This window comes from Mandrillus leucophaeus, unplaced genomic scaffold (assembly GCF_000951045.1).
Source record: "Mandrillus leucophaeus isolate KB7577 unplaced genomic scaffold, Mleu.le_1.0 Scaffold1093, whole genome shotgun sequence".
NCBI classification, from domain to species: Eukaryota; Metazoa; Chordata; class Mammalia; order Primates; family Cercopithecidae; genus Mandrillus; species Mandrillus leucophaeus.
The window spans coordinates 228,164-253,985 of NW_012099132.1; the positions used below are offsets into that span (position 1 = coordinate 228,164).

The following is a 25,822-nucleotide window of genomic DNA, read 5'->3' on the forward strand; positions in this document are numbered from 1 at the left end:
TGGTGAAACCTACTCTCTAGTAAAAATACAAAGTTAGCTGGGTGTAATGGTGCACGCCTGTAGTCCCAGCTACTCAGGAGGCTGAGGCAGAAGAACTGCTTGAACCCCGAAGGCCAAGGTTGCAGTAAGCCAAGATCACATGCCAGTGCACTCTCGCCTGGGCAAAGAGAGCAAAACTCATCTCAAAAAAAAAAATAAATAAATAAAAATTAGGCTGGGCACAGTGGCTCATATCTGCAATCCCAGCACTTCAGAAGGCCGAGGCGGGTAGATCACCTAAGGTCAGGAATTCGAGACCAGCCTGGCCAATGTGGTAAAACCCTGTCTATACTAAAAATACAAAAATTAGCTGGGCATGGTGGCAGGCGCCTGTAATCCCAGCTACTCAGGAGGCTGAGGCAGGAGAATCACTTGAACCTGGAAGGCGGAGGTTACAGTAAGCCGAGATCACGCCATCGCACTCAGCCTGGACAACAAGAGCGAAACACCATCTCAATAAATAAATAAATAAGCTCAATTGCTAGCTGCATGAATCAAAAGCTAAAGACTCAAATAGCATCCTGCATTTGCCAAACCTCCCAGCTAAAGGAGAAAGCCCTCTATAGTTCCTCAAGATAGATGTGCAGGATAACAAAATGTCCTTATCTAGTCTAAGGCACAGCTGGGTCACATTTCCACGTAAGAAAGGAACAGGAGCAGGTCTCAGAAACTGGAGGCGGGACGCAGTAGCTCACACACGTCATCCAAACACTTTGGAAGGCTGAGGTGGGCGGATCACTTGATCCCAGGAGTTCAAAACCAGCCTGGACAACATGGCAAAACCCCATCTCTACAAAAACTACAAAAATTAGCCAGGCATGGTGGCAAACCTATAGTCCCCTGCCACTTGGGGGGTTGAGGTGGGAGGACTGCTTGAGCCCAGGAGGTCAAGGCTGCAGTGAGCCATGATTGCTGCCACTGCACTCCAGCCTGGATGTGAGACTCTGTCTCCGAAACAAAGAAACAGAAAGAAAGAAACTCAAAATGATAGAATAGTTTTAATGCTGAATTTAGCAGCCCCAGTTTGTGATCAGATCTCAAAATTCTTATAGTGTATCGTGTTACACAGCAGCACTACATGCACAGATGTTACTTTCTCCCCAAACCATTACAGCAGCCCAGGCAGCCAGAAATATCCTCACTTGAGCAGGGTGGTTCTTTTTACTATGATCTCTACATTTGTTTCTGTTCGTAGTTTTATATTTTGAAAAATTTAATCTACATTTGCCCCACTCCCAGCCCCTTCAGGCATTTTCTTTTCTTTTCTTTTCTTTTTTTGAGTGGCCCGAACTCGGCTCACTGCAATCTCCGCCTCCCAGGTTCAAGCAATTCTCCTGCCTCAGCCTCCCAAATAGCTGGGATTACAGGTGCCTGCCACCACGCCCAGCTTCAGGCTTTTTTTTTTTAAACCACAGGTACATTTATCACTTTTACCTAAATAGGTTTTTGTAAAAGGACCACAAATGCTACTTCCATGAGGATTTAGGCAAGAAACAAATGGGTGAATCAGGACAGTCTGCTATACAGACTGTCTCCTGTATAGCATTAGTATAGACTAAGGACCACGTACAAAGAAAGGACCTGGTGCACCTGTTACAAAGGTGGAATCCTAGGTCTTGGATACACTAACTCCAAACCTCCAACTCAGGCTGTGAAGCCCAGGATTCTGTCGCATTAACAAACACCCTAGGAAACTATTTTACCTGGCCCTTCACCCCTCCCATTTCCAACCCCAGCCCACCCCTACCAAATTTTCCAATTTAAAGCATCATTTTATACTTTCCTCTACCTCATACACAACCAAAAATTAGGAAAGGAGTGCTGTTTTATAAAAACTGCACACTGCCGGGCGCGGTGGCTCAAGCCTGTAATCCCAGCACTTTGGGAGGTCGAGACGGGCGGATCACAAGGTCAGGAGATCGAGACCATCCTGGCTAACACGGTGAAACCCCGTCTCTACTAAAAAATACAAAAAACTAGACGGGCGAGGTGGCGGGCGCCTGTGGTCCCAGCTACTCCGGAGGCTGAGGCAGGAGAATGGCGTAAACCCGGGAGGCGGAGCTTGCAGTGAGCTGAGATCCGGCCACTGCACTCCAGCCTGGGCGACAGCCAGACTCAGTCTCAAAAAAAAAAAAAAAAAAAAAAAAAAAACTGCACACTACACATATTGTGCAACTTGCATTTTCTGCCTTATCAAGCATCTCTCTTATTTTCCGTCTAAAGAACTTTTCCATCCTAAAGTTTCAGCAACTAGTTCCTCATCTGGATAACATTTATTCAGGAACTAATTTCAGCTACTGAATTTTACCTACTGATTTTATGTACCTGCTGATTAGCATCAGAGTTTCCAATTACAAAGGTTCATAAAATACTGAAATAGTGTTGGTATGAAATCCATGTAAATCATGACTAGATTCTTATTAAAATTTAGTAACAAAATTACCCAGCCAAAAATCTCCTGGGCCTAGACAGTTGTTTGTAGTTAATTAATCCTGAGGGGAGTTTATTACTGAACTTCTTATAGGCAGTACAATTAAATGTTTATATGCAAATCAGGCATTGTTTTCTGTCTGCTGGAAACTATGGATATAAAGTCCAAAAAGCTAATGGGCTTTGTTAACACACTGCAAACTGCAGCACATTTACACATACACCATGTGATTCATAAAATTAAGACATCAGATTCCATAAAACTCAGCAGCTTATTATGCAATTCGGAGAACTAAAAACTCAGAAATTTCTTAATAAACTATGTGCCAAAATACCAAACATAACATACCCAAATATTTATGAGAAAACAAATTATTACCATGACATTCATAAATAAGGTAACTTTGTGTCTGAGGTTTCATTTTCAAAATAAATAAATAAAAAGGTGGGAAAAAATATGGCAGAAAACGAAGAATTGATAAAGCTGAATAGTGGGTTAGTGTTCATTATATTTTGTTCTATTCTCTTCTGTACGTTAAAATATTTCATAAAAGGTGATCTTGGCCAGGCATGGGGGCTCACAATGGTAATCCCAGCACTTTGGGAGGCCGAGGCGGGTGGATCACAAGGTCAGGAGTTCAGGACCAGACTAGCCAAGATGGTGAAACCCCGTCTCTACTAAAAATATAAAAATTAACCAGGTGAGTATCTGGAATCCCAGTTACTCAGGGGGCTGAGTCAGAGAACTGCTTGAACCCCAGAGGCAGAGGATGCAGTGAGCCGAGATCGCACCACTGCACTCCAACCTAGGCGACAGAGCAAGACTCCATCTCAAATAAATAAATTAATCAATAAAAAGGTAATAAGGCTGGACACTTTGGGATGCTCAGGCAGGCAGATCACTTGAGTTCACAAGTTCAAGGCCAGCCTAAGCAATATGACGAAACCCTGTCTCTACAAAAAAATACAAAAATTAGTCCGACAAAAATACAAAAATTAGTCACTACAGGTGCACACCTGTAGTCCCAGATATTCAGGAGGCTGAGGTCAGAGGATGGCTCGAGCCCAGGAGGCAGAGGTTGCGGTGAGCTGAGATCACACCACTGCACTCTAGCCTGGGTGTTAGAGCCAGGCTCTGTCTCTAAATAAGTAAATAAACAAATAGGTAATCTGTAGAAGTCATTAAAAGTAATTTTCCAAATTTTTCTCTCCCCTATCTATGCCAGCCAAGGTTTGTAAAATTCCACTTCAAATTCTGTATCTCTGGGAATGACAATGTTGTCTCTAACTCCGTATCTTCAAAGCCAACACTAAGTTACAGCCTGGTGTGTAAGTATTCCTGTAATTTCTTAAATATAAACTGACTAAAAATGTGCAAATAGATCATTTCTAACAACAAATGATCAACGCATAAAATTTCTTGGCACCTGGCTGAGTGCGGTGGCTCACGCCTGTAATCCCAGCACTTTGGGGAAGTCAGAGCAGCTGGATCACTTTGAGATCAGGAGTTCAAAGCCAGCCTGGCCAACAATGAAACCCTGTCTTCACTAAAAACACAAAAATTAGCCAGGCATGGTGGTGGCATGCCTATAATCCCAGCTACTCGGCAGGCTGAGGCATGAGAATCGCTTGACCCTGGGAGGTGGAGGTTGCAGTGAGCCAAGATCGCACCACTGCACTCCCCCGTGGGCAACAAGAGTATCCTTGAGTCCGGGAGGCAGAGGTTGCAGTGAGCCAAGATGATGCCACTGCAATCCAGCCTGGGTAACAGAGTGAGACTTCACCTCAAAAAAAAGGGGGGGTTGGCAACTATGAAAATAAAAAATGAGAGAACATACCAAAATGAGTAACCAGGGGTCAAAAACAATGAAGACTTGAGGAGGCAAAGAAACGTCTATGCTAATAATCTCTTCCAACTTCAATTATGACCAACATGAACAAATCCTGTTCCAGCCTAATCCCTTCCCAATTTGGACTCGTAGTTCAATACATTCAGATGTGAAGACAAAGAAAAAAGGGATACTGTCTGCTAGTGACTGAGCAAAAAGAGACTAGGACCTCCTATTGGCCACACAAAACTGCCAAAAGCTGGCACTCTTTAACCCATTTAAACCGTTAAATATTCCAATTTCCACACTGTTGTGCACATCAATAGTTTCTGCCTTTTTATTACTGGGTAGTATTCCACTGTGCTAGTGTGTTTATCCATTCTCTAGTTGAAGTACATCGAGTTGTTTGCAGCGATTACAAGTAAAGCTACTGTAAACATTTGTTTAGAGGTTTTTGTGTGAAGATAGGTTTTAATAACACTGGGGTAGGCCGAGCATGGTGGCTCACGCCTGTAATCCCAGCACTTTGGGAGGCCAATATGGATGGATCACCTGAGGTCAGGAGTTCGAGACCAGCCTGGCCAATATGGTGAAACCCCATCTCTACTAAAAAGACAAAAATTAGCCAGGTGTGATGGTGCGCGCCTGTAGTCCCAGCTACTCGGGAGGCTGAGGCAGAAGTATCGCTTGAACCCAGGAGGCGGAGCTTGCAGTGAGCTGAGATCTTGTGACCGCACTCCAGCCTGGGAAATAGAGCGCTCAAAAACAAAAACAAACAAACAAACAAAAAACACTAGGGGGTAAACATCTATATCTAGGAATAGGATTGCTGGATCCTATAGTAAACGTTTACCTTTATAAGAAACTTAGCCTTTTTGATGGATTTACTTCCCCAAGTTTAAGAGCAGAGGAGAGCAGAATGTGTAACAGATAAAGAAGAATTTTGAGAGATGAAATGGAGGAAAGAGATATTAAGGGAACAAATAAGATAAAGAGAAGCTGGGATAAGTGAGATTAGTAAAATTTCAATTCTGTGGTAGTAGAAAAAGGAGTACAGAGGTAGAAATAGGTGATATGGATTATCTAACTACCTGATTTTCTGGATGAAAGCCACATTTCTGTTCCCTGCCTCAACCTCTCCCCTACTCCCATCTTTAGTAAAACCCACTCACTGGGGGTAGGGTAGGGATATATGCTAGGACTCTTAGCTATTGATTACGAAATCTTAAAAAGAAGTGATTCCCTATCATGACAGTATATTTAGAATCCTAAAATTGAAGTTACGGGTAGTCCTTAAAATCCTGAGTTGTCATATCCAAGTGTAGTTTTTAAAAATGTCTTAAACAAGAGATCAGAGCACTTAGTGAAGTGTTTATCAGACTTGCATTTACCAAAGAGCCATCCTAAAGGAAAAGTCTTGATGGCATACTGTCAAAAATGAGGTTTTTCTTAAATTGGTCATCTCATTTTTAAGATATGTGTATAACTGCGTGTCATACAAAACAGGTAGCAGTTAGGCCTGTTAGAAAAATGAAGAGTAGGCCAGGCTTGGTGGCTCACGCCTGTAATCCCAGCACTTTGGGAGGCTGAGGCAGGCAGATCACCTGAGGTCGGGAGTTCGAGACCAGCCTGACCAACATGGAGAAACCCCGTCTTTACTAAAAATACAAAAGTAGCCGGGCGTGGTGGCGCATGCCTGTAATTCCAGCTACTCCGGAGGCTGAGGCAGGAGAATCGCTTGAATCCAGGAGGCAGAGCTTGCAGTGAGCCGAGATCACACCATTGTACTCCAGCCTGGGCAACGAGAGCAAACCTCCGTTTCAAAAAAAAAAAGAAAAAAAAAAAAAAACTGAAGAGTATATTTATTGACATTAAAATTATGGTGGGGGGAGAACCAGAATATACAAATCCTTTTTAAGATTTCCTTCCCAGGGCCAGGCGCAGTGGCTCACGCCTGTAATCCCAGCACTTTGGGAGGCCAAGGCAGGCAGATCACGAGGTCAGGAGCTCGAGACCATCCTGGATAACATGGTGAAACCCCATCTCTATTAAAAATACAAAAAAATTAGCCGGGCGTGGTGGTGGGCACCTGTGGTCCCAGCTACTAGGGAGGCAGACACAGGAGAATGGCATGAACCCAGGAAGTGGAACTTGCAGTGAGCCAAGATCGTGCCACTGCACTCCAGTATGGGTGACAGAGCGAGACTCTGTCTCAAAAAAAAAAAAAAGAAAGCTTTCCTTCCTGGCTGGGCATGGTAGCTCACGCCTATAATCCCAGCACTTTGGTAGACGGAGGTGGATGAATCACCTGACGTCAAGAGTTCAAGATCAGCCTGGCCAACATGGCGAAACACTGTCTCTACTAAAAATACAAAAATTAGCCGAGCATGGTAGCAGGTGCCTGTAGTCACAGCTACTCAGGAGGCTGAGGCAAAAGAATTGCTTGAACCCGGAAGGCAAAGGTTGCAGTGAGCTGAGATCACACCATTGCACTCCAGCCTGGACGACAGAGTGAGACTCGGTCTCAAAAAAAAAAAAAGGATTTCCTTACCATGACTAGCACAACCTAAACCTGAAGTATGATTTCAGAACTATGCTCATACCTAGAGTCCATAATTTTCTGGGTGCTTCCATTGCTTGTGGGCCCCCTACCATCTTGATTGCAGCAGTAATGGGAAGGAGGGAACCAGTTTTGACTGCCATTTTTCCCAATTCCTCCAGACTGTGGGAAACCACAGGACAAAGGTTCTGCAACAAATGAAGTGCAAGGAAAAAGAAAGAGACAGAGGAGGAACCTATGAACTGAAAAAGATTTACGAGATAAATCACTCAATCACAATGTACTGTGAAATGAAAAAGATGTAAGAGAAACCAACCAATCAAAATGTATCAGTTTTCTTGGCAGCCCGAATGAAACTGAAAAACAAAGTTTAAAAGAATGGGTAAAACAGAACATTGACTAGATATTTTATTATTTTAATTTTAGGTGTAATTATGGTATTATCTTAAGTCCTTACATTTTAGAAATACACACTGAAATATTTATGGATAAAATGGTACATCTAAGATCTGCTTCAAAATAATAGGAAGAGTAGAAGGGACCAGTGTACCAATTAAACAAACTTGGCCTAACCTTGGAACCGTTGAAGCTAGGTGATAAGTATATGAGGGGTTCATTTTACTACTCACTGTACTTTTTTGTTTTGTTATTTTGTTTTGAGATGGAGTCTCACTCTGTTGCCCAGGCTAAAGTGCAATGGCATGATCTCGGCTCACTGCAACCTCCACCTCCTGGTTCAAAAGATTCTCCTTGAGCCTCCCAAGTAGCTGGGATTACAGGCACGCACCACCAAGTCCAGCTAATTTTTGTATTTTCAGTAGAGACGGGGTTTCACCATGTTGGCCAAGCTCAAACTCCTGACCTCATGCAATCCATCTGCATCGGCCTCCCAAACTGGGATTACAGGCATAAGCCACCATACCTGGTCTGTTGTTTTGTTTTTTTGAGATGGAGTCCTGCTCTGTTGCCCAGGTTGGAGTACAGTGGCATGATCTCGGCTCACTGCAACGTCCACCTCCTGGGTTCAAGCAATTTTCCTACCTCAGCCCCGCTAGTAGCTGGGATTACAGGTGCACACCATCACGCCCAGCTAATTTTTGTATTTTTTAGGAGAGACAGGGTTTCGCCACGTTGGCCAGGCTGGTCTCAAACCCCTGACCTCAGGTGATCCACCAGTCTCAGCCTCCCAATGTGCTGGGATTATAGGCATGAGCCACTGTGCCCAGTCGTTTTGTTTTCTAGAAACTGGGTCTGACTCTGTCGCCCAGGCTGGAGCACAGTGGCCCCATCATAGCTCACTGCAGCCTCAATCTCCTGGGCTCAAGAGAGATTCTCCCACCTCAGCCTCCCAAGTAGCTGGGACTACAGGCACATACCACCACACCTGGCTAACTTGTATTTTTTTTTTTGTAGAGACAGGGTCTTACCATATTGCCCGGCCAATCTTGAACTCCTGAGCTCAAGCCATCTGCCCAGGCATGCCACTGCGCCAGCTGCTCTCTACTTTTCTGTATGTTTGCAGTCTCAAGCAATCCTTGTCTTGGCTTCCCAAAGTGCTGGGATTATATGCGTGAGCAACCCCTGGCCTCCTGTATTTTAAAACTCAGACCTACATATCACACTCTTGAGAAAAACAACTTATACCACTGATAGCAGAAGGTCACATCTGATACAACTATTTAACTGCTCCCCACCAATTCTGTCCCTCTGATCTCCCCTCCTGTGCCTTTTCTTTTTTTTTTTTTTTCCTGAGACAAGAGTTTCACTTCAGCGCCCAGGCTGGAGTGCAGTGGTGTGATCTCAGCTCACTGTAAACTCCACCTCCTAAGTTCAAGCGATTCTCCTGCCTCAGCCTCCTGAGTAGCTGGGATCACAGGCGCACGTCACCATGCCCGGATAATGTTTTTGTATTTTTAGTATAGGGGGGTTTCACCATGTTGGCCAGGCTGGTCTGGAACTCCAGACCTCGGGTGATCCGCCCACCTCAGCCTCCGAAAGTGCTGAGATTATTGGTGTGAAACACCGTGACCAACCCTTTTCTTCTTTCTAAGCCTTAGATCATGCTAAACCCAACTTGTAGCACTTCTTCCTCCTTGATGCTTCTTCATTTTTCATCTGGATTATGTTCAATGTTCTAATCACTGCTCATTACACATTACAGAGATACTGCCCTCAGATGTTAAATCTCTCACCTACACCTTTTAGTGTGGTCCCTAAGTGATATCTATTCTCCTTCAGCCAGACGTAACTGGTGAACAAGTATTTCCCAAATACGAGACTTCTAAAAGACATCACAGAAAAACAGGAAGTATATTCTGAATCCCAACCCTCAACTTTTTCATTAAACAAAACTGCAACAGGACAACTAACTATAATATAAATCATTTTACTGAGCACTACAAACAATACTGATAAATTGATTCCCAAATGATTAATTCTATTAAAAAAAAAATTCAAGGCCAGGCATTGTGGCTCACACCTGTAATCGTAGCACGGTGGGAGGCCAAGGCAGGAGGACTGCTTGAGCCCAGGAGTTCCAAGATCAGCCTGGGTAACATAGCAAGATCCCATATCTAAAAAAAAATTGTAAAAATTAGCCAGGCATGGTGGCACACGCCTGTAGTTGTAGCTACTTGGGAGGTTGAAATGGGAGGATCGCTTGAGCCCAGCAGTTGTAGGTTAAGTGAGCTATGATTACGCCACTGTACTCCAACCTGGGCAACAGGGCAAGACCCAGTCTTAAAAATAAACACAAGAAGGCCGGGCGCGGTGGCTCAAGCCTGTAATCCCAGCACTTTGGGAGGCTGAGATGGGCGGATCACGAGGTCAGGAGATCGAGACCATCCTGGCGAACACGGTGAAACCCCGTCTCTACTAAAAAGTACAAAAAAACTAGCCAGGCGAGGTGGCGGGCGCCTGTAGTCCCAGCTACTCAGGAGGCTGAGGCAGGAAAACGGCGTAAACCTGGGAGGCGGAGCTTGCAGTGAGCTGAGATCCGGTCACTGCACTCCAGCCTGGGTGACAGAGCGAGACTCTGTCTCAAAAAAATAAAAAATAAAATAAAATAAAAATAAAAATAAACCCAGGAAAAAAAAATACATCAGCAAGATACACAATAACAAAACTATAACTATTCCAGCCACTCATCAAGCAAAGAATTAGGGAAAAAACTTTCTCAGCCTGGTGATGTACCAAAAAATCTAATTCAAAGGATTAGTGGCAAAACAAGCTGATACACAGGATTTTTGATTAACCCATTTTTCCCCTTACAAAACAGAGAAGAATATGTGTTCCCTATTTGTTTGCCAAAGTCAGCAGTATCTGAAGAACTGCTGGATGGCAAGATTATGCATATTCATAACCATACACCTGACACAATTTAATATGCGGAAAGATCTAAAAGATTTTATCTGATTTGAGTAAGTCCAGCTCTTTTTATATTTCAATCCTGGAAAGCATAAGCCACATTGGCCAGGGTAAAATATAATCAGATTGGTTAAAGAGGATGTGAAGCCTGATCCTAATAGAAATGTCTGAAAGGGTTCAGGCATTGTGGCTGATGCCAGCAATCCCACCACTTTGGGAGGCCGAGGTGGGAGGATCACTTGTGGTCAAGAGTTTGAGACCAGCCTGGCCAACATGGCGAAACTCTGTCTCTAAAACTACAAAAATCAGTCAGGTGTGGTGGCGCATGCCTGTGATCCCAGTACTCTGGAGGCTGAAGCAGGAGAATAGCTTGAACCTAAAAGGCGGAGGTTGCTGTGAGCTGAGATTGCACCACTGCACTTCAGCCTGGGCAACAGAGCAAGACTCTAACTCAAAAAAATAAAATAAAAATAAAAAATAAAAAAATAAATGTTTGGAAAGAATAGGACAGCAAAATAAATAAATAGTTACCAGTTTATCTCAATCTTGGAGCTAAGTAGAAGAGAAAATCTTAACACAATGGACTACTCTAAGCAATATAACATTTATACTGAGTGCTATGGCAGCACTGCCCCTAAAAGCATTAATTCTGCTTCAGTTTATCAAAAATGGCTTAACAAGAGAAAACAGTGATGGCCCATGAACAACTAGAGTTCCACCAAGAAAATGTCATTAGGAAGGAAGCAAGAAGCTATGTCAGTATTATGTGTATTTCTACTAAACATTTATTATCCCCTGACTTATAACCCATAGGGATGGGCACAGACAGTGTTCAAGTAGTGAATGTTCTGCTATTTTCTTATGGCATCACTTAATTCACATTGATAGAATAATCTCAAAAATAACAAGTTTGGACAATGAATAGCAATAGACCAAAGCTTTTAGCTGGGTTTCTAAAAAATTCAGGAAAACTGATCAGAACTTTGATTTTCCTGTTTGAGAGCATCTTATGCTACCAATAAATATCAAAGCTATACTATCAATATCCCCAAATGAATAACCTCCTGAATGAACAAAAACAGCACATCTTTATATTTTCTACTTATTTTGCAAAAGGTTATATTTGAGATAGTCTAAAGAAAAATAATAAGGCCTAAGAACACTAAGAGAGCATTTAAATCCTAAATACCTAAAATAATACTGGTATTAAAGCCATTGCCAATTCATTAGCATGTCTGATAAACAGCAGAAAGCTGGACTTCAGGTCCTCTGGGTGACCCAAAAATTCAAAGCCATTCATATTCTGGTCCTAAACCAACCTTTACAGATTCATTTATTTCTTCTCTCCTTGCACCCACTGTTCCTGCCACAGTGGACTACTACTCAAACACACCTTTCACGATTCAATACCTTGTTACAAGATGTTCTCAGGCTCAGATGTCCTTCCCGATTTAAAACTGATCCTTTTAAAACAGGGACATGTAACCTCTTCAGTGAAATAACCCTAAGCATAATAATTCCGTTATCCAGGTTCCCAGAACATGTTGTTTGTTCTTCTACTTAAGCATGCATTTGGCCTCATAAGAGAATGAGGACATACACATCTGTTTCCCCTACCTGACTGTAAAATTTTGGATGGCCTCAGTCTGTTACCTTTCACAGACTAATGCCGAGCCAAATACCCAGAAAGAACATATGAAACAAAAGTGAATTAGAAGTCTCGTTCTCAGTGAAAATCTCGGATTCCAAGTCAGAAATCAAAGAATGCAGTTCCAACTTCCCATGCCTCGTCTTTTCTGAAAAGTGATCCCGTTTCCTGTCATCTCTGGATATTTCCTAATGAACTCCAGTCTATTCCCAACGTTTTCCTAATTTGCACACTCTGCATTCCATAAAACGATCAACTAGTTTGAAAGCTTCGGCCATTAATGAAAGTAATTTATCTTTTCCTTTTCCATCTGGCTCTTCCAATAACCAGTCTCCAAAGAAAAAGATCAGTATTATACTAAAAGTGACTAAGGGAGGAAAAACAACTACCAGATTTTATCCCCAAATCGTTTCGTGCAAGAAAAATAAGCAAGTAACACTGACGCTTGAACACACACGGGGGCAGGAGTAATGGAATCTCGGTTTAACTAAATTCGTTTCAGTCCTGCCGGAAAAGCGGCTGCCGTATTTCAGTGCTTTTCTGACCCTCTTCTGCATAAACTATGCGGACGACACTGTCGACAGGCGAGTGAGACTTTCTCCCCACGCCCGCTTCCCAGATCCCTTGCCCACGAATCCTACTGAGGAAGCCGCTTAAACGAGGCCCTCTGGTCAGAGAAGAGAAGCTACTCTGAAGTAGCAGGTCCCAAACACCGAACAAAGCGCCTGTCGGGGGTGTAAGAGGAGGCCGCCATTACGCGGGGCAGTGGCCTGCGCCGCTGGCGCTGAGGAGACGACCCTTGGCCCCGAAACGCGGGCTCGGCTCCCATGAAAGAAACCATAGGAAAAGGCAGAATCCTAGGAAGAAAGGCTCTTAGTAGGCTAGCAACCAAGAAAACATGTAAGCAGGGAAAGACCGCTTACCTTCGTGAGTCTTGGCGATCTTCGCCATTTTGTCCACTCGAACACACTGACGGAACTGGCGCTCCCAAGAACTTCCGCTCGTCGCCGCCGCCACGGAGAAAAAAATAGCTGGGGGCTGCACTCTGCGCGTGCGCCAAACAGGAGCGCGCTCCGTCGGGTGACACGTGACACAGCTGCCACCTAGAGGGAACCGCGAGGTGCATTGTGGGTGGGGGAGGAGTCACGGTTGGGACCTGAAGCCGCCTGCGTGGTGACCCAGGAAATCCTCGGGCTAAGCCGTAAGGTCCTTAAGTGAGTAACTTTGCCCTGGAGGAAAGTGGCTTCTACGAGGGGAGTTAAGAACAGACACTGAGTCCCAGCTACTCTAGAGGCTGAGGTGGGAGCATCGCTTGTGCCCAGGAGTTCAAGGCTGCCGTGAGCCGTAATCGTGTCGCGCCACTATACTCCAACCTCCAGCCCGGGCGAAAGAGCAAGACCCCGAGACCCCTCCCATAAAAAAAATGAACACTGTACGAAACACTGCGGTTTCAGAACTGGAAGAGACCTCAGACGTTCAATCCCTTTCCCACAATTCACCAGAAGAACTCGAGGAAAACTTTACCTTGCAGCTGTCTCAGTCTTTACAGTGCTTAGTTACAAAGACAGTCTTAACAGTCTCATCTCTCGCCCTGTAATTCAAGGTCATTTTTCATTATTTCTGTTTAACAATTGCAAATAATTTGGGTAAGAATTTCGTTGAGCCTCACAAGTCGTTATTGAGTTGCACAGTGAGAATCTTACCACCCTTTTAAAGCCTTTTAACTTTATGGGTTCTTAGAAAACCACTCATCGTTATTATTAACATTCATTAAATGTTTCTCTTAAATCGTAGACGGTATTCATAAATCAGAAATTTTAATAGATCAGAATGCAGTCTGTTTTCCTAGACATCAATTAAAATATCATAACCTTGTACCGTCACACTGATCTTGGACTTCGACAATGAAAAAGAAAGGCTCAGAAAGATGGGTCCTGGAAGCAGCCCAGGAAAACAGGTAGTTATCAAGGTTAGAGCCATCACAAAGAAAGGAGTACCTCGCCATGTGATAAACCTACAACCCAAATACTAACCATACCATGGGTCATTATGGTCGTTTGAAGGGAGGAAAATGGTATGGGTGTATTCCTCTTGCAGAAAGACCCCATGTCTACTTTGGGTACAGTGAGGAGCCATTTTCCTGAGGCTAGGGGTAGGTGGGAGATATATGGACAATGGCGCTGGACTGAGAGCTTAAGATAACCTGTCCCTGGTGACTCCTGACCTGCAGCCTTGCTCCCTCTTTCCCTCTTACAGACCCCCTTCTTTGGATCAGGTGACACAAAGGATTTTTTTTTCTGTTTTTTTGACACAGAGTCTTGGTTTGTTGCCCAAGCTGGAGGTCAGTGGTTCGATCACAGCTCAACTTAACTTCGACCTTAAGGTTCAAGAGACTCTCCTGCCTCAGTCTCAAGAGTAGCTAGCACCACAAACATGGGCCACCATACCCAGCTAATATTTTGTTTTTTGTAGAATGAGATCTTACTATATTGCCCAGGCTGGTCCCAAAGTGTTGACCTCAAGCAGTCCTCCTGCCTCAGACTCCCAAAGTGCTGGGATCACAGGCGTGAGCCACCACTGATTTTTATTAGCATCAGTAAAAGAATAAATTTGATAAAATAAAATTTTTGGCCAGGCGTGGTGGCTCACACCTGTAATCCCAGCACTTTGGGAGGCCAAGGCGGGTGGACCAGGAGGTCAGAAGTTCAAGACCAGCCTGACCAACATGGTGAAACCCCCTCTAAAAATACAAAAATTAGCTGTGCATAGTGGCATGTGCCTGTAATCCCAGCTACTCAGGAGGCTGAGGCAAGAGAATCACTTGAACCCGGGAGGCGGAGTTTGCAATGAGAGGAGATCACGCTACTGCACTCCAGCCTGGGCAACAAAGGGAGACTCCGTCTCAAAAAAAAAATGCGATGGTTAATTTTAAGTGTCAGCTTGACTGGATTAAGAAATACCTAGAAACCTGGTAAAGCTATTTTTGTGGTGTGTCTGTATGGGTATTTCCAGATATTAGCGTGTGAGTACAAGTGGGCTAGGTAGGGAAGATCCGCCCTCCGTGTGGCCAAGTACCATCCAGTCTGATGGGGACCCCAGGAAGAACAGAAGCAGAGAAAAGGTGAAAATGTCAGTTTATGCGCCAACGCTGGCTACATCCATTCTTCCTCTATTGTTGTTTTTGGACAACAACCCCAAGCTGCTCAGCCTTTGGAATCCTGGATTTATACCAGCAGCACCCTACCCCTACACCTTCCTCCTGGTTCTCAGGCCTTCGGCCTTGGACTGAGTTACATTATTGTCTTCGTTGGTTCTAAACCTTGGGACTTGGACTGACCTACCAGAATCTCAGGGCCTCCAGTTTGCAGATGGCCTGTCAAGGAACTTAGTCTCCAAAATTGCAGGAGCCAGTTTCCCTAATAAATCCCAATGTCATAGTTCTTATCCCACAGGCCCACTTCTTTAGTTTAGTTTTGCTTTGTTTTTAGATATGAGGTCTTGCTGTGTCGCCCCAGCTATAGTACAGTGGCTCACTCCAGCCTCAAATTCCTGGGCTCTGGTGATTCTCCCAACTCAGCCTCCTGAGTACCTAGGATTATAGGTGCACACCACCATGCCCAGCTACTTTTTGATTTTCTGTTTCGTTTTGTTTGAGACAGAGTCTTACTCTTTCACCCAAGCTGGAGTGCAGTGGCGTGATCTCAGCTCACTGTAACCTTTGCCTCCCTAGTAGCTGGGACCATAGATGTGTGCCACCACACCCAGCTCATTTTTGTATTTTTAGTAGAGACAAGGCTTTGCCATGTTGGCCAAACTGGTCTTGAACTCCGGGATTCAAGTGACCCACCCACATCGGCCTCCCAAAGTGCTGGGATTACAGGCGTGAGCCACCTCACCTGCCTACTTTTTAAATTTTTTGTCGAGACAGGATCTTGCCGTATTGCCCAGGCTAATCTCGAACACCTAGCCTCAAGAAATCTTCCCACCTGAGCCTCTCAAAGTGCTGAGATTACAGGCAGGAGTCCCTTAACCAACTTCGAGAACTTGGGAAATAAGATGTGGTGGGTCCTTGCCACTGTGAGCCAGACGTGGGTGAGAACTTCATGTGTGACCCGGCCCCTATATATACCCACTCTAATAGGATATTATGACACTTTGGATAACAATGTCAGTTTGGACCTTGTGTCCCACAGGTCTTAAAATATTTGGTTATTCCACTTTTCCCAGTGTATAGGTACCAGAGCAAAAGTTCCCTTTGGAGAAGTATTAAGGGAATCATTAACAAATACTAACAAAAACAAAAAAAGAAAAAAGGAAAACAAAACAAATACTGTAGTGTTAATCCTTCCTGGAGACCTAGCTTCTCCTTCAATTAGATGACCTGAACTCAAATTTCTAGGTCTGAAAACTACCTCAGGTCTGGAAACTAGCTGAAGATGACTTTTTTAATTGGGACAAATGCCTTCAGCCTCCTGATGATTCATATTTATTTATCTTGGTTGCATAGATTGAGCAGTACCCTTGTAGACTGCCCATCAATCTTGCCTCTAAGGATACCCAGTTGTATGAATCACGTATTTCTGCAGGTCAGCCATTCTGACCTTATGCTAATTGTGATAATTGTGCCCACCTTGCTGCTGACAGTTAAGCATCACTAAAGTAGGAAACAAGGTCCAAACTGACACTACTTAAGGAGGGCAAGTAGTGATGGTGGGACCTCATCATCCCATTGCTATCATGGAGCTCATCTCTGTAGCTGCATCTGCCGCTTTCACCCAAGGCCTGTAAAAGACAGCCAGTACCAAGCTGAGCCGTATCAGAGAAGTCAGAGGCAAATGGAAAAAGCAGTAATAGTGATTCTTTTTTTTTTTTTTTCTTGAGATGGAGCCTTGCTCTGTCCCCCAGGCTGGAGTGCAGTGGCACGACCTTGGCTCGCTGCAACCTCCACCTCCCAGGTTCAAGTAATTCTCCTGTCTCAGCCTCCCAAGTAGCTGGGACTACAGTAGCATGCCACCACGCCTGGCTAATTTTTGTATTTTTAGTAGAGACGGGGGTTTCACCATATTGGCCAGGCTGGTCTTTAACTCCTGACTTCGTGATTCGACCACCTCGGCGTCCTAAGGTGCTGGGATTATAGGCATGAGCCACTGCACCTGGCCTAGGGCCATGCTACTCTTAATACTAACTCCTAGGTGGGGTGTGGTGGCTCACATCTATCATCCCAGCAATTTGGGAGGCTGAGGTGCAGGGATCGCTTGAGACTAGAAGTTTGAGACCAACCTGAGCAACATAATGAGACCTTGTCTCAATTAAAATAAAAATTAGGCCTGGAGCGGTGGCTCACACCTGTAATCCCAACACTTTGGGAGGCTGAGGTGGGCGGATCATCTGAGGTCGGGAGTTCGAGACCAGCCTGACCAACATGGGGAAACCCCATCTCTACTAAAAATACAAAATTAGCCGGGTATGGTGGCATGCGCCTGTAATCCCAGCTACTCAGGAGGCTGAGACAGGAGAATTGCTTGAACCTGGGAGGCGGAGGTTGCAGGGAGCCAAGATTGCGCCATTACACAAGAGCAATAAGAGCCAGGGCAACAAGAGCAAAACTCCATCTCAAAAAAATAAAATAATAAAATAAAAATCAGGCCAGGCGCAGTGACTCACACTTGTAATCCCAGCACTTTTGGAGGCCGAGATGGGCAGATCACTTGAGGTCAGGAGTTCAAGACCAGCCTGGCCAACATGGTGAAACCACATCTCTACTAAAAATACAAAAATTAGCCAGGCATGGTGGCAGGTGCCTATAATCCCAGCTACTCGGGAGACTGAGGCACAAGAATTCCTTGAACCCAGGAGGCAGAGGTTGCAGTGAGCTGAGAGCATGCCACTGCACTCCAGCCTGGGCGACAGAGCAAGACTCAGTCTCAAAATAATTAATTAATTAAATTTAATTAAAAATAAAAAAATTTAAACAATATTTAAATTAGAGACAATGTCTCATTACGTTGCCCAGGTTGGTCTTGAACTCCTGGGCTCAAGCAATCCACCTGCATCAGCCTCCCAAAGTCCTGGGATTACGGGTATGAGCTACTATGCCCAGCAAGTTATTTTTAAAGGAATCAAATATATATATATATATATATATATAAATATATAAATATATATATATATAAAGTCCTTGTCCTAATCATCAGCTTTTTCTGCTTTCTAGCAGCCAGAGATGAGACTCTTTATTTTATTTTATTTATTTTTTTTTTTGAGATGGAGTCTCACTCTGTTACCCAGGCTGGGGTGCAGTGGCGCGATCTCGGCTCACTGCAAGCTCCGCCTCCCGGGTTCACGCCATTCTCCTGCCTCAGCCTCCGGAGTAGCTGGGACTACAGGCGCCCGCCACCAACCCGGCTAATTTTTTGTATTTTTAGTAGAGACGGGGTTTCACCGTGTTAGCCAGGATGGTCTTGATCTCGTGACCTCGTGATCCTCCCGCCTTGGCCTCCCGAGACTCTTTATATACTGCCAAGGATGCCCTTCAGCTTTCACATTTAACCTACATTGGGGATTAATCACTCTCAGCCTTTCATTGTCTTTCTCCAGTATCTAAGTAGAAGCTGTTAGTGTTTTACCTACCACCAGTGAGAGAGTCCTCATTGCTGGCTAGATAACAGGTGATCCAGATCTAAAAATCACATTTTTGAATCTGCTTGGATAATTCTTGGATCCCAGTTGTCACAGGTTGCATTGCCCATGAAGCCAACTCTGAGATGAAGATCTGCATGCAAGAAGTTTGCAAGAATCCAGCCAAGCATGGTGGCTCATGCCTTTAATCCCAGCACATTGGAAGGCCAAGGCAGGAGGATCGCTTAAGCCTAGGAGTTTGAGACCAGCCTGGGCAACATAGTGAGACCCCTAGCTCTCTTAAAAACAAAATAAAAAGTTTTTTTAAAAAAGAAGTTTGCAGCCAGGTGTGGTGGCTCACACCTATAATCTAAGCACTTTGGGAGGCCAAGGTAGGCGGATCACTTGAGATCAGGAGTTTGAGACCAGCCTGGCCTACGTGGCAAAACCCCATCTCTACTAAAAATAAAAAATTTGCTGGATGTGGTGGCGGGCACCTGTAATCCCAGCTACTGGGGAGGATGAGGCAGGAGAATCACTTGAACCCAGGAGGCAGAGGTTGCAGTGAGCTGAGATTAAATTCCAGCCTGCACGACAAGAGCGAAACTCCCTCTCAAAAAAAAAAAAAAAAAAAAGGCTGGGCACAATGGCTCACACCTATAATCCCAGCACTTTGGGAGGTCGAGGAGGGTGGATCATGAGTTCAGGAGATCAAGACTTTCCTGGATAACACAGTGAAACCCTGTCTTTGCTAAAAATACAAAAAATTAGCCAGGCGTGGTGGCGGGTGCCTGTAGTTTCAGCTACTCGAGAGGTTGAGGCAGGAGAGTGGCGTGAACCTGGGAGGCGGAGCTTGCAGTGAGCTAAGATTGCGCCACTGCATTCCAGCCAGGGCGACAGAACAAGACTCCGTATCAAAAAAAAAAAAAATACAAGTTTGGAAGATTCCTGTGAGGATCCACACCTGTGGGAGAGTAAAGGCAGCAGGTTGGGCAGAGGAGGAAGTTGAACTGCCGTTCAGTTACAACAGATTCCTAAAGCAATGATGGAGGAACTCTGGTGATGAGATGTCCCTTCAGAGTTGTCCCGAATTGAGGTAAAGGGGTTGCAACTTTATTCTCCCATATCAACAAGAATTTGGATCTTGGCTTCCACAGGAGGAGGGAAGAGGCAGCTGTCTTTTAGCCACAAGCAATCCCTGGAGAGGGATGCATTGGAGAGCTGTTACCCACAGAACTTCCAATAGCTCTAGTATTAGGGGAAGGGGAAAGAATCTGGGCAGCCCAACATAGCATCCTCTACAGGTGTCCTAAAGTGCCTTCCATGAGATGGACAATGATACAGAAATAGAGTAGATGGTGACACTGTGCCCCAAGAATCTAAACCTTAAAGAAGTTTGGGTTTTCTGGCTGGGCATGGTGGCTTACGCCTGTAATCCCAGCACTTTGGGAAGCCAAAGCAGACGGTTCATGAGGTCAAGAGATCAAGACCATCCTGGCCAACATAGTGTAACCCCGTCTGTACTAAAAATACAAAAATTAGTCAGGCGTGATGTGGCACGAGCCTGTAGTCCCAGCTATTCAGGAGACTGAGGCGGGAGAATCGCTTGAACCCGGGAGGTGGAGGCTGCAGTGAGTCAAGGTCGCGCCACTGCACTCCAGCCTGGGTGACAGAGCGAGACACTGTCTCAAAAAAAAAAAAAAAAGGTTTGGGTTTTCATGAGAGAGTGGGTAAATTATGATCTGAGAGAAGTAGTGAAGAGTGAAGGTGAAGGAGACATCAGTCCTGTTCTCTTGGCCTCAAAGTACCTCGGTAGCAAGGGTTATCAAACACCGCCTTTTTAAATTTTTTTGAGATGGAGTCTCACTCTGTTGCCCAGGCTGGAGTGCAGTAGCACGACCTTGGCTCACTGCAACCTCTGCCTCCCAGGTTCAAGCGATTCTCCTGCCTCAGCCTCCTGAGTAGCTGGGACTACAGGTGCCCACCACCACACCCAGCTAATGTTTGTATTTTTAGTAGAGACGAGGTTTCACCATGTTGGCCAGGCTGGTCTCAACCACCTGACCTCATGATCCACTGGGATTACAGATGTGAGCCACTGCGCCCAGCCAAACACCCCTTTCTTTCTTGGAATGGTGATTAATTGAAAACAATTTTGAATGTATTGTTTTCTTTATGGTAGTTTATCAATGGCTATGCCTCTCCAGGAGCCTCCGAGTGTGAAAGCAGAGTCAGAGTTGCACTGTGTGTGTGTGTATTTGAACCTCCTTTTCAGTGATTCTCAAACTCTAAGGGCATCCCCTGAGGAGCTTCTTAAAATTATAGGTGGTGGGCCCAAACTCCAGAGATTGATTCAGTAGGTTTGAAGTGGAACCCAAGTGTTGATAACTGTACAGGTGGCCACACTTTGAGAAGCGTGACATCTCAAAGCCTCTTTTCTCAGCTACGTCTGAATTCTGGGAGAAGGCAGACAGGTGTCCAGTGTTCTATGGTCAGAAGAAAGAAACATATCCAAATATTCAACAGCATGTGTGGTCTGTCACCCCCGCTACTCACCCCAGTGTGAGATAAAATGTGCCTATGGTTGAGAAAGAATAAGCAGCCTCGTATGAGAGAGGAATCTCAGGGTAGCTTCACAGGGTGCCAAGAGTCAGCCAAGGAAATTGTTCTGAACTCTGTAAGACACATGACCCCCTCCACTTTCCTGAAATAAAATTATTAGAGAATAGAATCTGATCACACAGGTAATTTTGAAAAATATCAATTAATGCCCCAACTGAAATATAAAAGGAGAAATCAAAGGGAAAAAATGCTTATAACAAAAGATGTATTTTGAGGATTTGGGAAGTTTATGAATCACAGATTAGGGGGTTCAGAAGGCACAAAGGAAAGGTTTGAGAGAAAAAAGTTAGTGGAAAAGAAGCAGTGAGCTGTATAGTAATGAGGATAAATAGGAGAATGATTATTGGAGGGGCTTTTATTTTAGATGGCAAGAATAACAACTGGAGATAATCTGGCTATTAGATTATCATTAACATAAATAGCCTCAGGAATCCTCAGGTGAGTGGAAAAAGAGGTAAGTGAACACCCGGGCCATAATCTATAATGGACAGCAGTCTCCAACCCATGGGCTATAGCTGGCTGCCACACCTCCCTTTTAGTGTGATAAAGTATGTATAATACAAAATATGCATTTTAAATATTTTAAGTATATAATTCAGTGGCATTAATTACATTCAAACTGTTAATACGACTATCAACACTACCTCTATCCAAACTTTGTTTTTTTTTAATCACCCAAACTGAAACTCTGGGATCATTAAGCAATAACTTCCCATTTCCCCCTTTTCACTTAACTCCTGGTAACCTCTAATCTACTCCTACAGTGAGATTTCCTGGATAGAGTAACACCAGATCAGTCTTACAGATGAGGTAAAAATGATAGAGGAGATGGGGGTGAGAATAGGACACAGGACCTTCTAGAAAAAGAGGACAATGTAGGCCATAGTGTCTGTAGGGGACCTCGAAGCAGTTCTTTGTGGCTAAGTACCATTGTATGTGGCAGGAAGTTGCAAACGAGGAATTCTAGGATTGGCTCGGAGGCTAGTTATATAAACAGGAAGAATCTGTTTCCTTGATCTACTCTGAGTTCCCTGACATAAGAATTTCTGAATCCTGCCGGACGGACGGACGGACGCGGTGGCTCACGCCTGTAATCCCAGCACTTTGGGAGGCCGAGGTGGGTGGATCACAAGGTCAGGAGATCAAGACCATCCTGCCTAACACATTGAAACCCCTTCTCTACTAAAAATACAAAAAAAAAAATTGGCCGGGTGTGGTGGTGGGCACCTGTAGTCCCAGCTACTCAGGAGGCTGAGGCAGGAGAATGGCGTGAACCCAGGACGTGGAGCTTGCAGTGAGCCAAGATCACACCACTGCACTCCAACCTAGGTGACAGAGCAAGACTCCGTCTCAAAAAAAAAAAAGAATTTCTGAATCCCAGCACTTTGGGAGGCCAAGGTAGGTAGATCACAAGGTCAGGAGATTGAGACCATCCTGGCTAACACAGTGAAACCCCATCTCTACTAAAAAAATACAAAAAATTAGCTGGGTGTGGTGGCAGGTGCCTATAGTCCCAGGTACTCCAGAGGCTGAGGCAGGAGAATGGTGTGAACCTGGGAGATGGAGCTTGCAGTGAGCCGAGATCGTGCCACTGCACTCCAGCCTGCTGCACTCCAGCCTGGGCGACAGAGCGAAACTCCATCTCAAAAAAAAAAAAAAAAGAAAGTATTTCTGTATATGGAAAGCTAAGTATGTCGTCATCCTTTCTGGCCTTGCCTAGGTAGTTAATTATCTTATTTTCTTCTGCTGAAATTTCTAGTTTTGGCCTACTCAAATTGAATTTTTTAATTTTTTAATTTTGTTTTTGAGGTGGAGTCTTGCTGTCACTCAGGCTGGAATGCAGTGGCGCTGTAGGAGGATGAGACAAAACTCCTCAGACACCGAGTTAAAGAAGGAAGGGGTTTATTCGGCCGGGGGCATTGGCGAGACTCCTGTCTCAAGAGCCAAGCTCCCTGAATGAGCAATTCCTATCCCTTTTAAGGGCTCACAACTCTAAGGGGGTGCATGTGAGGGGGTCGTGATTGATTGAACAAGCAGGGGGCATGTGACTGGGGACTGCATGCACCGGTAATTAGATCGGAACAAAACAAGCCAGGGATTTTTACAGTGCGTTTCTATACAATGCCTGTAATCTATAGATAACATAACCGATTAGGTCAGGGGTCGATCTTTAACTTCCAGGCCCAGGGTGTGGCACCGGGCTGTCTGCCTGTGGATTTCATTTCTGCCTTTTAGTTTTTACTTCTTCTTTCTTTGGAGGCAGAAATTGGGCATAAAACGATATGAGGGGTGGTCTCCTCTCTTAGTGCGATCTCGGCTCACTGCAACCTCCGCCTCCTGGGTTCAAGCGATTCTTCTGCCTCAGCCTCCTGAGTAGCTGGGACTACAGGTGTGCACCACCATACCCGGCTAATTTTTGTATTTTTAGTAGAGATGGGGTTTCACCATGTTGTTCTCGAACTCCTGACCTCAGGTGATCTGCCTGCCTCAGTCTCCCAAAGTGCTGGGATTACAGGTGTGAGCCACACCTGGCCTGAATTGAATTTTTTTATTTTTTATTTCTCGAGATGGAGTCCTGCTCTGTCACCCAGGCTGGAGTGCAGTGGCGTGACCTTGACTCACTGCAACGTCCACCTCCTGGGTTCAAGTGATTCTTCTGCCTCAGCCTTCTGAGTAGCTGGGACAACAGGCACGTGCCACCACACACCCGGCTAATTTTTATATTTTTAGTACAGACGTGGTTTCACCATGTTGGCCAGGATGGTCTCGATCTCCTGACCTCGTGAACCGCCTGCTTTGGCTTCCCAAAGTGCTGGGATTACAGGCGTAAACCACTGTTGCCCAGCCAGAAAACCCTCTCTACCATAGAGCTCAACCTTTAGCACATTCAAGAAGTATTCACAAAATAAAGTATATACAATTTAAAATTTAGCTGCTCAAAAAAAGATGTCGTCATATAGACAGTAGGGCAAAATGCCCACTAAAAAAATTAGTTCTACAATTACAGTGAATTTGACATCAATCAGTAAACATGTTTATAATCGTAACACAGTCCTTACTAACAATGTAATCAAGGCTTTTTTTTTTTTTTTTGAGACGGAGTTTTGCTCATTACCCAGACTGGAGTGCAATGGCGCAATATCGGCTCACCGCAACCTCCACCTCCCGGGTTCAAGAGATTCTCCTGCCTCAGCCTCCTGAGTACCTGGGATTATGCGCATGTGCCACCACGCCCAGCTAATTTTTGTATTTTTAGTAGAGACGAGGGTTTCTTCATGTTGGTCAGGCTGGTCTCAAACTCCTGACCTCTTGATCCACCCACCTCGGCCTCCCAAAGTACTGGGATTACAGGCGTGAGCCACCGCAGCCGGCCAATAATTTCTTAAAATCATCTAGTATCCAGCTTTCAAATTTCTTAGTCTCATATATATATTTTTATATTTAGTTTGCGCAAAACAAAATCAAAATAAAGCCTTTTACATCCTTTAAATCTACAACTGTCTCCCCCTCCCCTTCCTTTTTTACTTAATATTTTCTCACTGAATAAACTGGGTGACTTGTCCTATAGAATTTCCCATATTCTGGAATTGGCAGACAGTATCCCCTTGGTGTCATTTAACATGTTCTTTTCTTTTTGGTTTGAGTCAGGGTCTCGCTCTGTCACCCAGGCTGGAATGCAGTGGAATGATCACAGCTCATTGCAATCTCAAACTTCTGGGCTCAGGTGATCATCTTGCCTCAGCCTCCCCAGTAGCTGGGACTACAGGCGTGTACCACCACATTCAGCTAATTGTTTAATTTTTTTTGTAGAGATGGGGTCTCGCCACGTTGCCAAGGCTGGTCTCAAATTCCTGGCCTCAAGCGACCCTTCTGCCTCAGCATCCCAAAGTGTTGGAATTTCAGGCATGAGCTACTGTCCCTGGCCTGAAAATGTGCTTTAAAGAAGACCTTACTTGAATACTGGAAATATTTAAGATTTAAAGAAGAGCAAGGATTGTGTATTTGAAAGTAATTGATACAGAATTGTCCATGCAGCTACAGAACCACCTCAATCTACAAGTACATCATGTGTTGTACTGCAAAATGTTTGACAAACCTTGTAGCTGATGATTTCAATTTACTCCACAAAGTATCTAGTAAAGGGTGACTGCAATGAACCAAGCAAGAGGAGAAAATAATCATAGACACAATAGCTGGAATATTGCTTTAAATGTAAATCAGATCAAGTGACTCTTCTGCTCTCAAACTCTAATGGCTTTCCTTCGAACTTAGAATACAATAAAAAATTGGTAGCACACTATGGCTTCCGTGGCACTAGGATAAAGCTCTACCTACCTCTCTGACCTTATTTCCTACCACTTTCCTCCTCTCACTGTGCTCCAAACTCCTTGCTCTTCCTAAAGCATGCCAAGATTGTTCCTGCCTGGGGCCTCCGCGCTTGCTGTTCCACACACCTGAAAGTCATTTTCTCCCAAGTAATCAGTTCACTTCCTCACTTCATTTTAGGCTTTTGTTCAGTGTCATCCTCTCGGAGCCCCTCTTAACTACCCTATATAAAACAGCACCCTACCATATTCCTCCCTCTTCATCTCCTTACCCTGGTTTACTGTTTAGTCTCCAGGACATATAACAAGCTGCCATTGTACTATAAACTAATTGGTTTCTTTCCCCCACTGGGATATAAGCTCTGTGACAGTGAAGACTTTTGCTCAC

At 44.5% G+C, this 25,822-nt stretch overlaps 1 protein-coding gene across 1 annotated transcript in view; it reads right to left on the bottom strand.

The window, feature by feature from the left end:
- SF3B1 (splicing factor 3b, subunit 1, 155kDa) overlaps positions 1-7,001 on the bottom strand; it is a 61,757-nt gene extending 54,756 nt beyond the window's left edge. The window contains exon 1 of the mRNA XM_011989190.1: positions 6,951-7,001. Coding sequence (XP_011844580.1) covers positions 6,951-7,001 — 51 coding nt within the window. The remainder of the gene's footprint in view (positions 1-6,950) is intronic.
- Positions 7,002-25,822: the final 18,821 nt, after the last annotated feature.